This window comes from Hyperoodon ampullatus (genome assembly GCF_949752795.1).
Source record: "Hyperoodon ampullatus genome assembly, chromosome: 2".
Classification (NCBI taxonomy): Eukaryota; Metazoa; Chordata; class Mammalia; order Artiodactyla; family Ziphiidae; genus Hyperoodon; species Hyperoodon ampullatus.
This window is the reverse complement of record NC_136915.1, coordinates 142,264,360-142,282,661: the sequence shown is the minus strand read 5'-3', so window position 1 is coordinate 142,282,661 and position 18,302 is coordinate 142,264,360. Positions and strand designations below refer to the sequence as shown.

General features: G+C 35.1%; 1 protein-coding gene across 1 annotated transcript in view; it reads right to left on the bottom strand.

The window, feature by feature from the left end:
• The window catches only part of INTS7 (integrator complex subunit 7), a gene marked incomplete at its 5' end in the record, with an annotated part of 88,769 nt that overhangs the window by 39,793 nt on the left and 30,674 nt on the right, over nt 1–18,302 (bottom strand). The window contains 4 exons of the mRNA XM_079697432.1: nt 650–889; nt 3,569–3,666; nt 7,073–7,207; nt 9,393–9,510. Of these exons, the coding sequence (XP_079553558.1) occupies nt 650–889; nt 3,569–3,666; nt 7,073–7,207; nt 9,393–9,510 (591 nt within the window). The remainder of the gene's footprint in view (nt 1–649; nt 890–3,568; nt 3,667–7,072; nt 7,208–9,392; nt 9,511–18,302) is intronic.

Below are 18,302 nucleotides of genomic sequence, written 5' to 3'. Positions count from 1 at the left end.
TTTTCCCCAAGCCATAAAGTCAGATGACCACAAACAATATGGAGTGGCTACTTTAAAGCTTACATATAAGTTATGCATACTTAGAACGTAGTCTACTCTCAGCCCAGGAGAACTTTCAACTAAACATTATTGTACAGCTTCCACACCTTCTGTTTTTTTCTAAGCATGTACCTTTCCCAGCCCCAGGACTGTACTGAAACCTAAACTGGATCCTAAACAGCTAAAGAGGTTCTGGATTGGCAAAGAGGAATTGGGTTAATTTATGGTCATTGATATCACTAGGTTTTTAACTTACATTTTTGGAAGTACAATACACGGTTTGGTTCATTATTTATTTGCTTTGTATAAAAATGGAAAAATCTTCATTTTCATTTTGTCCTTTGTAATAAAACAAAAATATCAGATTGAAGGCTTTGGCTACACTAAGCTGATTTGACAGGGCTTAGGAAGAAACCAGTTTTACACGTGAACTAAATAGGGCTTTGTATACCAAAAGAGGAAATGGTAAAAAGCTCCAGGTCCCAACCGTACTTTGACTTCAGCATGCTCTTGGTCTTAGCTAATTACTTTAACCTGTGGAATTCTGAAAGTAATTCCCACCAGACCAGATCCTATTCGTCCACAGCAGGTTCAAAAAGTGGCTCCTTACCAGAAGTTCTTGTTGCTTGTCTGTGGCTGATCGTCCAATCACCTTGTAGAGCTCCATGAGGTCACCGAGCATTCCATCGCCCAGCACAGGCAGCTGCATGGCAATGGCAGCCAGGCAGTGGCACATCAGGATCTGGGAAGCGTCCTGAGCACTGTGCAACTGAGTCAACAAGGTCTCAACTACAGACTGGCTGAGATGGGGCCTACCCTTGGCCAACTTCACCATACAATTCAGAGCGATCTGCATATTGAATAGAAAACGGACCAGTTACATTCTGAAGGTTCATATGAAGTGAAGCTTTAAAGAAAGTAACTCTCTACAAGTTACTAGGAAAAATCAAAGAAAAGGGTTTTTTGTAGGCATGACATTTTTCTTCATAAGAAACACATGACATTGAATCCCATATTAAGATCTGCAAGTGTGCCATGTTTAAAACTAAAATAATAAGACAGGATGGTACATTAAACACTCATTTTAATCTAAGACTATTCAGTCTAAGACTTGAGATGAACATCATAAGGAATAATGCTGAAAAGGCCAAATAAATGCCAAACTGAAATGTCATATTACTGCACTTTCATTACTTTTCAAGAACTGCTTCTAAAGTGTGGTTTGTAAACTTACCCATAACGGCATCTCCTAGGATGCTAATTAAAATATAGATTCTTGGGCCCTATCCATCCCAAACTTAATGAATTAACCTTTTTTTTTTTTTCCTGGTGTTTGGGTTACTGAAAGTTTGCAGTTTAAAAAAGGTGCCCTAGGTGACTTCAGCACACTGAAGTGGGGAGGAGGCTTCTAATTTTCTCTTATTTCTCAACAGAAATCTAAATATCAGTTGGTCTCAGAGCTTCTATTCAGGCCAGTTAATCACATCCCTAATATCCCAGCCATCAAAACTAGAAACCCAGAAGTCCTCTAACTAACATAGCCAACAGGTTGCTAAACCTAGTCATTTCTACTTTTGTCAAGTCTCTAATACCCATCTATTTAGCTCCCTTTCATTCTCTCTACTACAACATAAATGTCTCCCTAATTCCAATCTCTTGAAAAGATGGGCCCATTAATCCATCCTTCAAGCTACAACCATGTAGCTTTCAGTGTGTTAGGAAGAATAATCATGTCTTTAGGGTCTGACAGACCCAGAGTTTAAGGTCAGCTTGCCCTTGACTGACTAAGTGTGTGTGAACAAGTTATTTTATATCTCTCTGAGGCTTAATTTCCTCATGACTATAAGAGGAATACAAATTTCACTAGTTAGGGTTATTGTAAACAGTGAAAGATGTATATACAAGCCTTCAACAAAGTTTGGTATATAACAGACATATTTAAATAACAATAATAGCTACAACAAAAGTTAGAGCATGGTCACTACTTCAAAATTTTAAGATCTCATTACCTACAGAATCAAGCCAAAGTTCCTCAGCCTGACATTTGATATCCCCTATGATCGAGCAACAGACTACTTTCTAATCTCCCTTTACATCAACCAGCCACAGTGGGCTACTTATCATTCTTCCAACATAACAGGTACATTTCTGCTTTCCTGTCTTTCATAACAGTGGTCCTTCAGGTTCAAATGATCCTTCCTCAATACTGAAATTCTACCCTGTCTTTCAAGGCTTATTCATATGACATCTACTTGTTCAAGTCTTCCCTAATATCCTTAGTTGAAATTAATCACTCCCCACTCTGTCCTCTCAATTAGAATTGCACTTTTGTTTAGACTACCAGAGAACTTGCGACATTCTGCTTGGTATTACAACCCCTTATATAAATATCAGTATCCTCTTATGGAGAGCTCCTCTAACAAAGGAACTTTTCTTGACCATCCATGTATGTCCCACTGTTCTGAGTCCAGTGTTTTATTGACACCTATGATTGGTGGGAAAGGTTTGGGGTTGCTTTCTTTCTTTCTTTTTAAACTTTTAAAATAAATGTATTGTGGTTCCAAAGGGATTCTGTGGACTTGCCAATCACATGTTGCCTACTTCCTTCACCACCCCTTGATTATCAGCTTTTATTTAATGGTACTAGTATCTTTACTGTACATCATTATGACCACATCATACCTTTTCTTAACATGCTAAAATAAGTCATGACTTCCCTCAAGCCATACCTTAGACAAGTTATAGTTCTTACATTCTCCAATGTCTACTTAATGGCCTTTTACTTCTATTAATTCTACTTTTCTTAATTATTTTGTACCACCAAAAACTATATTTTATGTTTCAATCCAATAATAGTCTCATTAAAAAAATTTTTAACTATCTCTAAGATGATTCTATAATTAAGTGAAAGTGAAAAGCCCTTAAAACTAGGGCTTCTATATGCTAGAAATTAATACACACTTACACATTTATGAGTTTGACTGCAGTAATTTCATCAGTTCTTTGTGATCTTATCAGTGTTACCTTAGATTATAAACTTCCAAAAGTGCAGGAGCTCTGTCTATTTAACTCTACATTATCTAGGACCATCATATGTATCTATTACAATTTAATAAATACTTTCAACTGATGGCAAAATAGGCCAAAGCTCAAATTTTGACCTCGCCTATATTTTGGAATAACATCAGTCAAAATGCTAGTTTTGAAAGTGAAGATCAAGGGCCAATATTTGTTTAAGCCAGGAGCTGACAAACTCTTGCACTTGGGCCAAACCCTGCCTGTTTTTGTAAATAAAATTTTACTGGAACACAGCCACACCATCACCCTTTTTTTTTTTTTTTTTTAAAAAAAAAACCACATTGTCCATGGCTACTTTTTTTCTACAATAGTAGAACTGAGCAGTTGTGACAAAGAGTGCACTGTCTGCAAAACTTAAAATATTTACTATCTGAACCTTTACAAAGAGATTGCCAATCCACACTTTAGGCAATGAAGACAGGCATTATATTAAAATAACTGATGTTTTCACCTTTAAAGTGGCTTGAGCACCTGGGCTATCATCTTCACTACAAAGTACCAGAAGGGATTCCAGGCCAAAGACAGCATCTTGTTCCAGTGCCAAAAGGTCTATAGGAAAAACACTAATTTTTTTTAGCGGTCAAGTAGAGAAGATTAAATGCACACACACACACACACACACACACACTTAGAAGAAGAAAACATTAAGGAGTCTATAGAAAATACTTCAATGCATAAAGCTAACCTTCCTGAAAAAGTACATGTGGCATTACTTCTAAAATGCAAAGGCTATCTTTAGACTTGTATATTTCCACTACTTTATTGAAGATTATAAAAATATATACATTGTATCAAGCCGAAAAGCTTCTGCACAGGGAAGAAAACCATTAACAAAATGAAAAGGCAAGCTGCGGAATGGGAGAAAATATTTGCAAATCATATATCTGATAAGAGGTTGTTAATATTTAAAATATATTAAGAACTCATACAACTCAACAGCACAATAACTCAATCTGACTAAAAAATGGGCAGAGAATCTGAATAGACTTCTTTCCAAAGATGACATACAGATAGGCAACAGGTACAGGAAAAGATGCTCAACATCACTAATTATTAGGGAAATGCAAATCAAAATCACAATGAGGGATCACCTCACACCTTTTAAAATAAAAAAGATAGGAAATAACAAGTGTTGGCAAGGATGTAAAGAAAAGAAAACCCTTGTGCACCGTTAGTGGGAATATAAATTGGTGCAGCCGCAACAGAAAACAGTATGAAGGTTCCTCAAAAAATTAAAAATAGAACTATTATATGATCCGGCAATTCCACTTTTGAGTATGCATCTGAAGAAGACAAAAACATTAACTCAAAAAGATATGTGTACTCCCATGTTTACTGCAGCATTATTTACACTAGCCAAGATATAGAAACAACCTAAATGTCCACTGATGTATGAATAAAGAAAATGTGGTATGTATGTATGTATGTATATATACATATATATACATACACACACACACACACACACACAATGGAATATTATTTAGCCACTTTTTATAAAAGAAGGAAATCCTGTCATTTGTGACCATGGATGGACCTTGAGGGCATTGTGCTAAGTGAAATGAATTAGACACGGAAAACCAAATACTGTATGATCTCACTTAAATGTGGAATCTAGAACAAACAAACAAACACCAAGCTCACAGATACAGAGAACAGACTGGTGGTTGCCAGAGGTGGGGGGTAGGAGGTTGGGGATGGGCAAAATGGGTGAAGGGGGTGGAAAGGTGCAAACTTCCAGTTATAAAATGAGTAAGTTATGGGAATGTAATGTAAACCATGGTGACTACAGTCAATAATACTGTACTGCATATTTGAAAGTTGTCAGGAGAGTAGATCCTAAAAGTTCTCATCACAAGAAAAAAACCTTTACAATGACAATGTATGGTGATGAATGTTAACTACATTTATTGTGGTGATCATTTCACAATATATACAAATATTGAATCATTAGGTTGTACACCTGAAACTAATATTTTTTTTTAAATACACACACATACATTAAACCAAGATCCAAAGCCACAAAAGTATAAATAAAGCCTAACTGAAACAGTGTCACCAGCTTAGCTAAGGAAAAAACTAGCAAACCATGTAGCATGTGTCAATCTTCCAAACAAGACATAAATTATGCAGGTCCATTTTCACCTAGGATGCAACTTTCTCACGCAAGCGGAACTACTTTTAGGAAATAATCAAGATCCCACTTAATCTTATAAATGTTTTAAGTCAGGTCATAAAGAAATGAACCCTTTAGATGTCTCATGTAATAGCAGTACTATACCATCTTTTCACTACCTTTGGGCTAAAATTTCTCTAAAGTTTCTAGAAAGTTCTGAATAAATTACTTAACCACATTTAGGTTAATGTATGTCAGCTTTGGGACTTCCCTGGTGACACAGTGGTTAAGAATCCGCCTGCCAATGCAGGGACACAGGTTTGAGCCCTGGTCCGAGAAGACCCCACATGCCACGGAGCAACTAAGCCTGTGTGCCACAACTACTGAGCCTGTGCTCAGAGCCCATGAGCCACAACTACTGAGCTCGCATGCCACAACTACTGAAGCCTGCACGCCTAGAGCCCATGCTCCACAACAAGAGAAGCCACTGCAATGAAAAGCTCGAGCACCACAACGACGAGTAGCCCCCACTCGCCGCAACTACAGAAGGCCTGCACACAGCAATGAAGACCCAACGCAGCCAAAAATAAATGAATGAATGAATGAAAAAATAAATGAATATGTCAGCTTTGAGGACATACAGCAATTTGCTGTGTTAAATGGTCAAAAATACTTATTACTATGGAAAAATAAAACAAGATTAGTTATTCAAATCAGAGTCAACATACAACTTAAAGAAATGTCTCCTGAGTTAGTGTAGGGGCTTGGCAAACAATGTCTAGTGAAGGTCAGATTGCTAGGAAAACAAAGGCACTAGTAACAAGCAATGCTGAAGCCTGGTGGGGATAAGAGGGACTGCTGATCCTTAACAAAGATCAAAATAAGCACTGAAACAGATGAAACATCCAAAATGCACTTCCTATTTCTGAACACCAGCATGAACTTCTTTAAGTGTTTAGGTCAAAAGACGTTAGGAATACAATAAAATATATGCATTATTTTCTATGCACGTCCTTCTTGATTGTGCAAATCATTTAATGCTATAGATACCTAGAGATAAACTCCATGAAAATTTAATTTGCATTGCTCTGTTAATTCATTTGCCCCTAGGTGAAACTGTTTGTTATTTAAGCCACTCGATAACTTCATATGTTTTTTTTTTCCCTAAATTTTCTAGGTGTTTTTTTTTACAGGTGAACAAACTGATACCACTGAATAGTTATAAGCACAGGTAAGCAATGGGAGGAAATGGGCAATGCTCCATAAAACCTTTCAATTCCGCAATCCCAATTCTAAAGTCCTCATTTTTTAAAAAAATAAATTTATTTATTTTATTTATTTATTTTTGGCCATGTTGGGTCTTCGCTGCTGCTCGCGGCCTTTCTCTAATTGTGGTGAGCGGGGGCTACTCTTTGTTGCGGTGTGCAGGCTTCTCATTGCGGTGGCTTCTCTTGTTGAGGAGCACGGGCTCTAGGCACGTGGGCTCAGTAGTTGTGGCTTGCGGGCTCTAGAGCACAGGCTCAGTAGTTGTGGCACACGGCTTAGTTGCTCCGCGGCACGTGGGATCTTCCCGGACCAGGGTTTGAACCCATGTCCCCTGCATTGGCAGGCGGATTCTCAACCACTGCGCCACCAGGGAAGCGCCCTCATTTTTTTTTCCCCCAAAGGATTAAGCAGTCTTGAGAAAATCTGCCCTAAGAACATTCAGGAGGAGGCAACCAATAGATAAAAGCACACAGGCTAAAAATAATAAGGGATTAAAAAACCAAATACACACAGGATTCTGGTCAAACTCCAATCTAAAAGTTTATACGTAATATCAGTCTTGATCAAACTTACCTTTTTCTTGACAAGAGACAGTAATATTAGTTAGGACTCTCACTCCATGAGCTGCAATGCCCCTGTTATTATGGTAACAGCACTCTTGGGCTAATTTGACTAAATCAGAGGATCTAGGGGAAGAACCCACATTTCCTAAACAAGAAGAGAAAAGTAGTACAGATTTAATTCATTTATAGAGTTCAAAAGCAGTTCATTTTATAGGTTCATTTTTATCATTTTCAAGAGAAAATTTCTAACAATAAATTTCAACAAAATTTTCTAACTCTACCCCATGATCAATATACATCACCATTTCTTTTTCTCCTGTCAAGGTACCTAGAATAAGTATATGCTAATAGTTTTGTAATGATTAAAATCTAAAATCAATATACTTTCCCACAAAAATATTAATAAAAACTCACTAAAGAATACAGCAAAAGCCAAAACAACTATAGATTGTATCTTGGGCATTCAAATAGTCTCTCATTAAAATGGAGTCATTACAAGGCTTCTTGTCAAATAAAACCTTACACTCAAGAGAGGAGAGAAACAAAAGTTTTAAGTTTGCTGTTCCCACTTCAATTGCTGGCACATAGTTATACTGCAAAAGGTTTCTATAAGAATTTATTATTTTAGAGCTAGAAAGGACATGGGGATCATCTGATTCAACAACTATTTTTACAGAAGAAACTGAAGCCTAAAGATTTTAAACATCTTGCCATGGAGGTCATAAAACCTGTTAGTTATGCACTGGCCTTGTGCTTTACATGTTAAGTTCTATCCTACAGTTGCAGTAACTTTTAAAAGTCACACCTGAAATTATGTAACATAAGGTTTATGTTGTGAATGTTTTTATTTATAGTAGAGAAGCTCTCAGTTATAAATGAGTGAGCTTCAGGAAGAATCAGGAGATGAAAGCTCATTCAACTTCTCAGCGGGGTCTCTCATTCCTGTCTTCCTTTCCCCTGCTGATTTTTCCATGATTCCTATCAACTGCAATCTTTTACACCAAGGGCGATCATATTTTGTGAGGTTTGAAAAGGACACTATTATAAATAACAACAGGCATAAACCAAGACTATCTCAGGCAGTGTGGGACATATGGTCACCTTATTGATTTCCAGCTTGACATAAAAGTACTAGCTTAGGTAAAACCTCTGTGCTTTTTAAATAGGCAAAACATTTGAAAGATGAACCTATGAGCTCTCTTTACAAAACCATGGAAATTGTAATTTTCTCCATTCTTTTTCTTGCCCATGTGATATGGACAATGCAGACTCATCTATAAATTTACAAACATGTTTTGGAACTTACTTTTTTCCTTTTTTTCCTCATCAAGATATTAAAGAAAACTTGGGGAAAAAACCAGAAAAACCCAAAGAAAAAAACAAAAATCATCCCCAAGCCCACAAACCAGCATGACCTTATTACTAACTTTCAGGAATACTTTAAAAAATCTTTTTCCCCCATGCACACCAATACAATTTAAAAATTCATATATAATCAGGATAAGTAGATACTTCTAATTTCTACCTTTAAAATATAATATTTGTGAGCATTTTTCTATGTCAATTGTTTTTGGAATAAAATTATTATTTTCAATTTTTTTACTTAGAAACAATTTACTAAGATAAATTCACAGGGTTCAAAAGGTTCAACCAATAGCAGAAAAAGGTAGAAAGTTAGTAAGAGAAAAGTCTTCCTCATCCACCTAATGTTATATTTCTTGTGCATCATTCCAAGAGTATAAAACAACAAAAAACTTTAGCCTTAAGTCTGTTATGTAAGCTCCTCACAGGGCATTAACAAACGCATTTTGGAGTTAAATCATATTAAACAGGTAACTAGGAAAGCATTACTGAACTGGGGTAAAGTTTTATTTTAATCATTTTCCAGAAGGATAACATATGCCTAAAAGGAAGCACATGACATTTGCTTTTAAAGTTCACCACCGCTTGGCCTTTGAAATACACTTACATCCAAAGGGCATTTTAAGTCAGAGACATACAAAAGCAAACCAGCTATTTTAAGCACCCTCAAAAATATTGTTTCATCCACATATAATGCAAAAAAGGGCAAATCGAGAAAAACTATAGCCTTGAGTTAAGATCAAAGATGCAAGATTTTATTACCTTAGGAATTAGTTAAGAAATCATTTTCAAAGAAATTCCTAACATATAACCATATGAAATTGAAACCTTTCCTGATTTAAAGCTTTACAGAGGAAACGACTTGAAATATCAACATGAATAAAGTATTAGCATGTTATTATATAATATTATTATATATTATTATATTAATATATATATATATATAAAATCTCCTTTCTTCTCTTTACCTGAAGCTATGCTGAAGTAATGTTTGACGGCGATGGTCCCTGACAGCGTGGAAAGAACAGACAACATACCAAGTTTCAAGCTGTCATAAGGAGTCTGGAGGGCACATTCACAGAGTGCCTGAAATGCAGAAGAGAAAGGAATACAGAAGTTAAAACATCAGTATACCTTAAAATTGTCTACTCGTTTTAAATTTTCTAGCTTTTTAGAAAAATTATATCTTTTTTTCCATGATAAAAAACTTCAAACTGCCACAGCCAAGAGGAACCTTAGGAGACACATTAGCTAAATATAATGTTGTATCCTACATGGGATCTGGAACAAAAAAAAGAGACTGGGTAAAAACTAAAGAAATCAGAACAGGGTATGAGCTTTGGTTAATAATAATAATGTACCAATATAGGTTCACTGAGTGTAACAAATATACCATACTCATGTAAAATATCAATAATTGGGGAAACTGGATGTGGGTATGTGGGAGTCCTCTGTACTACAGTCTCCAATTTTCTGTAGATCTATACCTCTTCTAAAAAATAAAGTTTATTAAAAAAAAAAGTCATCATGAATGACGTTTTATTAAGATCACTATGAATTATGCCCTATTTAGTCCTCACAAGCAGAACCTCCAATATATTTTGCTTACCTGACAGATATTAGTTCATATGTATATATGTGTGTGTGTGTGTATATATATATATATATATATATATATATGTTTTTTTTTTTTATAGTAGAGAGTGTAGCATTCTATCTAGCTAATAAGTGAGTGAGCTATCTAACTATCCTCCTCCATTTCAGGTCATTTACTCTACTCTTGACTAAGGTAATCTGAAGTATTACCAAAATCAAGATGCTAGTTTTTTTTCACTGTAGTTAACCTTGAATATGTGTTCCTAGTACAGTGAGTCTTGGCTCATCCTCTATAGTTACTCTTAGGACTCTATAACATTATTGCATGTAATGTAAATGGTCAAATAACTGTCCTGTTAAATTAAACCAACTCCCATTCTCTCACAAAGACAAAGTTTCAGAAAATGAGTAAAATTGAAAGACTAGGGGAACAATTAAAAATAAAATTTCAGGGACTTCCCTGGCGGTCCAGTGGTTAAGACTTTGCACTTCCACTGCAGGGGGCGTGGGACTGATCCCTGGTTGGGGAACTAAGATCCGCAGGCCGTACGGTGTGGCCAAAAAAATAAGAAATTTAAAAAAAAAGAAAGAAAACAGTCTTCAATAAAATAAAATAAAATTTCGGAAAGGGTTAAATAGTAAATTTAATATGACCCCAATAAAAATATCAACAGAATCTTGGGGGGAGGGGAGAACTTAGATAACCTGTTTACAAATCAGAAAATATGCAGAAAATTCTGACAAAGTATAAGGACAAACAAAACAAGCCTTACCAAATATTAAAATGTAATCTATAGGAATAAAATAAGTTTTTCCTACTTGTGGACAGAAATCAAAAGAGAACTGGTCCCAGAAATAGATTCAAATACACACAGAATTTAATATATGATAATGGCATTTCAAATCAGAGACTATTCAATACACAGTTCAAGGGCAACTGGCCAGTCATCTGGATAAAATAAAACTTGATTCTTGTTTCCTTTTTATGGCAAATAAAAAACAAAACTGTAAAAAGTACTAAGATTTAACATGGGAAAAGAAAAAGTGAAAAGATAAGTGCCAAAACTGGGGAAAAAAATTTATATCATGTAAGATCAACAAAGGCCCAATAATCTTAATATATAAAAAGTTCTTAGTAATAAATAGGCAAGCAGCCCAAAAGAAAAATCAGTAGTTCACAGAATTTATATAAATGCTTTTAAAATATAAGATGTTAAACCTCACTCATAATTTGAAAAATTTAAATTAAAATGAGTTGCTTTCACCAATCTGATTGGCCAAGAAAAAGTTTAATAATACATAACACTGAAAACAGAGTGGGGGAAATAGGCACTCACACACTGCTGATAGAAAGCTAAAAGGGTATAAATCTCATTGATGGGTAATTGGCAATAAATATAAAAAATTTTTATATATATATATCACTGAGCCCCCGAATTCTTCTTTTAGAAATTTATGTTCACAAAGGCAACTTTTTTTAACAAACTCGTCAATGGAGCAATGTAAATGGCAACAACAAAAATACTGGAAACTCTAACGTCCATCAGTGGGGGACTGGGAATAAAGAGAGAGTACCACACAGCTGGTAAAAGAATGAAGTAGATTTATGTGCTAATATGAGATGTTCCCCAAGATGCATTCTTTTTTTAAAAATTTATTGTATTTTTGGCTGCGTTGGGTCTTCACTGCTGTGTGCAGGCTCTTCTCTAGTTGCGGTGAGCGGGGGCCACTCTTCATTGCAGTGCGCGGGCTTCTCATTGTGGCAGCTTCTCTTGCTGTGGAGCATGGGCCCTAGGTGCATGAGCCTCAGCAGCTGTGGCACTCGGGTTCAGTAGTTGTGGCTCGCGGGCTCTAGAGCGCAGGCTCAGCAGTTGTGGCGCAGGGGCCTAGTTGCTCTGTGGCATGTGGGATCCTCCGAGACCAGGGCTCAAACCTGTGTCCCCTGCAATGGCAGGTGGGATCTTAACCACTGCGCCACCAGGGAAGCCCCCCCAAGATGCACTCTTAAGTGACAAAAAGTTCTTAACATGAATAGAGTATATTTGCATTTGTACAGAAAAAAGATGGGACATAGACATGCTTGCGTGTGGATGAAAAAATTCAGGAAGGATACCTAAGAAACTAGTAATAGTGATCACCTCTACAGAGAACTGAGGGAAGAGATGGAAGACACTTATATTTTGCTCACTGCACACCTATGAACTCTGTTTAATTTTTATCACGTGCATGTATACTTTTTCAATTGAAAGAAAAACTTAGTTAATAACAAAAACAGCAGCAGCAGCAAACATTACTGTGGAAGGCATGGAAATGGACTTGAAACACAAATTAGGTTTTTAGTAATGGAAGGGAAGACAGTCTATGTGATACAAACAAGAACTGGGGCAATAAGGCCAGAATATGAATACCGTTTATTTGTGGTAAGAGGAGATATATCCAAACGGGATGAAGGTTAAGAGAGAGAAATATTGAGTAGGGAAGATTAGGCCAGATTATAGAGGGCCTTGAATGTTAGGCAGAGTAATTTAAACAGGATGAGAAAGGAAAAAGGAAGCCACTGGAGAGGAATAACGTCATCTAACGTGTTGGGAAGATTATTCTGGCAATGGTAAACAGAACAAGTTAACAAAGAAAGTTGAGAGGTAAGGAGCCATCCTGTAGCTTATGGCAGTAATCCAGGAAGGTGGTGATTGGTGATGGCCTGAACTAGAACTTGGTGGCAGGAATGGAGAGGTAGAGGATAAATATGAGAGACATTTTGAAGGAGACTGTATATGAGGGAATGAACAAGAAGGATTCAATTATTATTATAAAATTTCAAAACTGATGACCAGAGAATGTTGGTTCCATTTACAAAGACTGAGAATTTATGTGGATAAACTAATTTTTGAGTAAGAACAGAAAACAGGAAGAGATATGAAGTCCGAGAGGAAATATCTACCAGGCATTTGGAATCTGAGATGTCGCAGATTTTTAACTGGAACACTCTCATTAGAATTCTGGCTTTGACGCTCACCATCGCTGTGATCTGAGCCAATTACTGAAATCTTTGAGTCTCAACTTCTTTGTCTGTAAAATGGGGGTAAAGTTTTATACAGAATTTATACACCTCTGGAAAAACATATAAAAAATTAGACACTGGTTACCACTGGGCAAAGGAGCTGAGTGGATGGCAGAAAAGTGGGAAATACTTTAATATATAGCCTTTTGAAGCATTTGAATTTTGACACATGAATATATTGGCAAAGAAAGGAAGTGAAGTTTAAAATAAAAGGTGGGCGGTGACATCTATTGTCTGTAAGATTAAACAGCTACTGAGAGTCAAAGCACTTCACAACCTCTGCAAGCTACTATGCTGGAGAGCAACTGAGCTCAGGTAAGAGGACTAGATTGTTAGAGGACGCATGTGCTTATATTAAGGGAAGCCCTCAGAGTGGCAGAGAAGAAATGGAAGAAAGAGCTTAGACTGAATTCAACTCAAAGATTCAACTCTGAGGAAAAGGGGGAGTGAAGAATCCAGAGAAGGTGCAGTTCAGAGTGGGAAGAGTAAGTGAGGACAGTTAAGGACCAAAGAAGGGGGAGGCTGACAGTGTCCCATGTATCAAAAGGAAAGATTTAAAGGCAGAAAAAGGCTCTGAATTTAGCATTAAGAAGAACACTGGTGACCTTTTAAGTAACTAAGCAAAGTAATAAGGAAACAGACCTATAAGCAAGTGTGTTAAAGAAAGAGTAGGGAATGAAGATATAAAAGCAGATATAGATGCTATTTTTGAAGTTCAAAAGAAAGCTTTTTTACAAAAGAAAAAAAAAGTCATTGCCATTAGGTAATATTACAGTTTTAATTTATTTATTTAAGTACGTAGGCTACTTCCATTTATCCACTTTTTACTGCCTACATTGTTCTGCCTTGTAACTGTTGGTTTGTACTTGGGAATAAAATTATTAACCAAATAGCCCCATAGGTTATGTCCTGTATTTACACATATTCAAAATTATGTCTTATAAAGTGCTCTATGTATAACAGATATTTAACTTTGTGGAATAATCAAGAAGGTTGAGACATGTTACATAAGATGATATTAATAATTTTAAAGAAGAAAAGATTTACCATTTAAAAAATTGAACAAAGTGTTAGAAAATCTATAAAATTATCTACAGTGTTATCTTCTCATTTCTGTCACTTTGCACAGTATTGGATACCTAAAATGCTCCCTATAATTACATACTGGTTTAAAGGTCCATTAATTCAATGTACTAAGCTTAACGGAGCACATCAAAGTTCCCCAGAAATAGCACATCAGTCATATTTCAACGATGAAATACGGTTCAAGTTTCTGTTTCAAGGATGTTACCTATTACAAAACTGTTCTTACCACGACCATTTTTCAAATGAACAAAAAGGAAAAATCTAACTCTTCAAATGGAGCCCCCTTTCTCACACACCACCACTGTCACTGTCACTGACTATTTGGTCTGAATTTCTCTCTCCAGGCTGGTTTAACTCACTGCTCAACTGAGGCTCTGCCCTGAATTACTGTTTTCTGGGTCAGCTCCTAAATGGGGGCTTCTCCTCTACTCTAGAATGGGACTGGCCACTAGGGATGTGTTCCAGAAAAGCATGGCAAAAAGTTGATAATCTTCAAAATAAAGAAAAATGTCATGTTAAAAGTACTCTGTGAAGGGGATTAAGAGGTACAAACTTTCAGTCATATAATAAGTCATGGCATGTGATGTACAGCATAAGAAACATGGTCAATAATACTGTAGAAACTCTGTATGAGGACAAATGGTTACTAGATTTATTGTGGTGATCATTTCATAATGTATTTAAATATTGAATCACTATGTTATATACCTGAAACTAATATAATATTGTATGTCAACCATATTTCAATTAAAAAAAATAAACAAAAGTACTCTGCCAGAGACACAATACCTCTAAATTTTGTCTCCATTGTACTAACTACAAAAAGAAAAAAGATTATTAAAAGAGCTAATTCTCATGTTTAACTTGTCATTCCTCCTAGGATCAGGTAAGATACAATCAGAAATCTTAGGAGAGATCGACTCAAAAATAAAATTATGCCTTTGAGAATACCCAGAACAAATAATCTTTTGCTGTGTAATAGACAGGTTGCATAAATCAACCTCTTCAGATAAGACAATAACACCAGAATAGTGTAAACTATTAATACTGATCAACACAAATGGATATTATAGCAAGACATATAAAAAAATCCAAAGAGAAATACAAACAGATGAAAAAATATTTTTGTTCCTATGAAATTATTTTTGACTACCTTAACAATAATACGTATACTTGGGCCTTGATTTAGGCCCTTCCTTCCTTCAGGTTTTTAAGACATTTGGAATGAAAGTATTTGCTTTAAACCTGGAATATCTGATTACAGGTGGGAATTATAATACCTACCAACACACCCATAAAAATAGCAATAGAATGCACACAATTTGCACCTGAAATACCAAAACTCAAAAATCAATCAGCAGTGATAAGACTGGCTGAGAGGAAGAAAGGAAGGAAAGAATGAAGAAAGAAAAGAAGGAGGGAGGAAAACCTTGAAGAAAAATAATTACTCTTGGTGACTGAGAGTAAAATTTAAATTTGAAATCAACAAGCTATTACCTTGTAAAGGTTAAATCATTAGAACTGTTTTCTTCTGCTCTATTTCAATATTTTCAAAAATACACCCAGGCTTTGAAAAAATGATTATTTGACCACATCCATTTAATTAAAATCAATATGCTCAGATTTCAGGCACAGTGGGAAAAAATTCTTTGTGGGAGAGACAAATATTTAATAACATGTATTTTCAATTAAAAAGAACCAAAGAAAAAAGCCACAAGAAAGATAAAGATAAATCAGAACAAAAAACTTCAGGGAAGATGTGGTATATTGAAGAAATACTCGTAAGCTGTGAAATCAACAAAACAGTTAACACTTAAGTAACCATTAATGTGTTTGTGAAGTTCAATGCAAATATTATTAAAAAAATTTCATACGATAACTGCGTAGTATAAAAAAAATAACTGGTAATTAAATTTCAGATTATTTTAACAACATACAGGGGGAGGAGGGAATGAAGGGGAGTAGAAAAGAGGAGAATTTAAGCCTGCTAAAATTTGCAATATTCCAACCACCATACTTTTCATTCTTAATAGAGATACACAAGTTCTTATATTAATATATTAAATATAGAGGTAGGTAAAGTAAGAATAATGTTTAATTACCATGCTAAAATCTTTTTAGTTCACTAGAGAATAAAGGAACAGTGAAAACTTGATCAAAATAACAAAGTAATGAAACAAAGGAAACAAAAAAGGACACATTGTAAACAGTCTAAAATAAGACTGTTTATAAAAGAAGTACAAGAACTCAGTTACATCAATAAATGTAAATAAGTTACACTACTAAAAAAGACTCAGATGAAGTCTAAAGAGGTAAATCTAATTATATGCTATTTATAAGAATCAAACCTAAATGACAGAGAAAGGTTGAGGATAACAAAATTGGCAAAGACCTGATAGATACGTGGAAAGAAAAATAAACAAGAGGCAATATTAATATTACATAAAGAACTTGCGGCCAAAACAGCTTTAAATAAGAGAGAGGATTCTTTTACATTAATAAAAGTTCTATCTGTGGAACAAGATAGCATTAAGATTTTTAAATTAAAATGGTTACATATAAATTGGCATGAGAAGCTAATGAATATCAAAACTTCACAGATCAAAAAGAGAAACTAATTTAAGATATAGTATACTTGAGTAGTATCAATAAGATTTCATATAGTTTTATACTGAAATATATATTAACACATAATATATATATTATATATTTATCTGTATTACTTAATATATGTTACATTATATAGAAAATATACCGTCTTTTCAAATTCTACGAACTGTTTACAAAAAATTATCCTATACTGCGCCACAAAGAAACCTTAAAATTAGGAATTAATAACAAAAGGTTAGCAACAACAAAAATTCCAACTACAAATATAAAAAGCTTATCACGTCAAAAACAGAAACTTCCAGTTATAAGAAAAATAAGTACTAGGGATCTAATGCACAACATGATGACTGTAGTTAACACTGCTGTATGATATATAGGAAAATTGTTACAGTAAATCTTAAGAGTTCTCATCATAAGCAAAAAAAATTTTTTCTTGTTTTTCTTTTTATCTATATGAGATGATGGATGCTAACTAAACTTAGTGTGTTAATCATTTCATAATATTTGTAAGTCAAACCATTATGCTTAAACTTATGTATGTGATGTATGTCAGTTACATCTTAATAAATGGGATAAAAGAAGAATAAGAAAAAAGGGGATAAAAACATTATTTAAACTAATTCCATGGTCAAAGAGGAAATCAAAACTGCTCTCATGGAAACTAAAAGAACAAAATCATTTACAATACAGTCACCCCTCAGTATCCGCAGGGGTTCCAGGACCCCCCACTCCCTGCTGTGGATACCAAAATCTACAGATGCTCAAGATGTAGTATTTGCATATAAATTGCATACGCACATCCTCCCACATACTTTAAATCATCTCTAGATTACTTCTAATACCTAACACAATGTAAATGCTATGTAAATAATTGCTGGCAGGTGGCAAATTCAAGTTTTGCTTTTGGGGACTTCCTGGGATTTTTTTTGGAATACTTTTTTGAGTCATTGGTGGTTGGTTGAATCAGCAGATGTGATACAAAGGGATGATTCTGCAACCAAAAACCATGAAACACCTAGGAATATCTCACAGAATATGAGCAAAATTTGTATGCTGAAAAACTAAAAACCACTGATGAGAAATTGAGGAAGATTTAAATAAATGGAGAGATATGCCATGTTCATAGATTAGAAAACTCAATACTATTAAGATGTCAATTCTTTCCAAATTGATCTATAGATGCAAATACCAATCAAAATCCTAGCAGACTTTTTTGTAGAAACTGACAAATTGGTTCGAAATTTTGTATGGAAAGGCAAAGGACCTAGAACATCCAAAATAAAGAAATACAAAGGTAGGGGACTCACACTACCTGATGCCAAGACTTACAGAATTCCAAGCTACAGAAATCAAAATTGTGTGCTATTGGCTTAAGAACAGATACACGGACCAAAGGAACAGAACAGAATCCAGAAATAGACCTATACAGATAAGGTCAACTCATTTTCAACAAAGATGCTAAGGTAATTCACAGAGAAAGGATAGTCTTTTTAACAAATGGTGCTGGAACACCTGGCTATCCAAA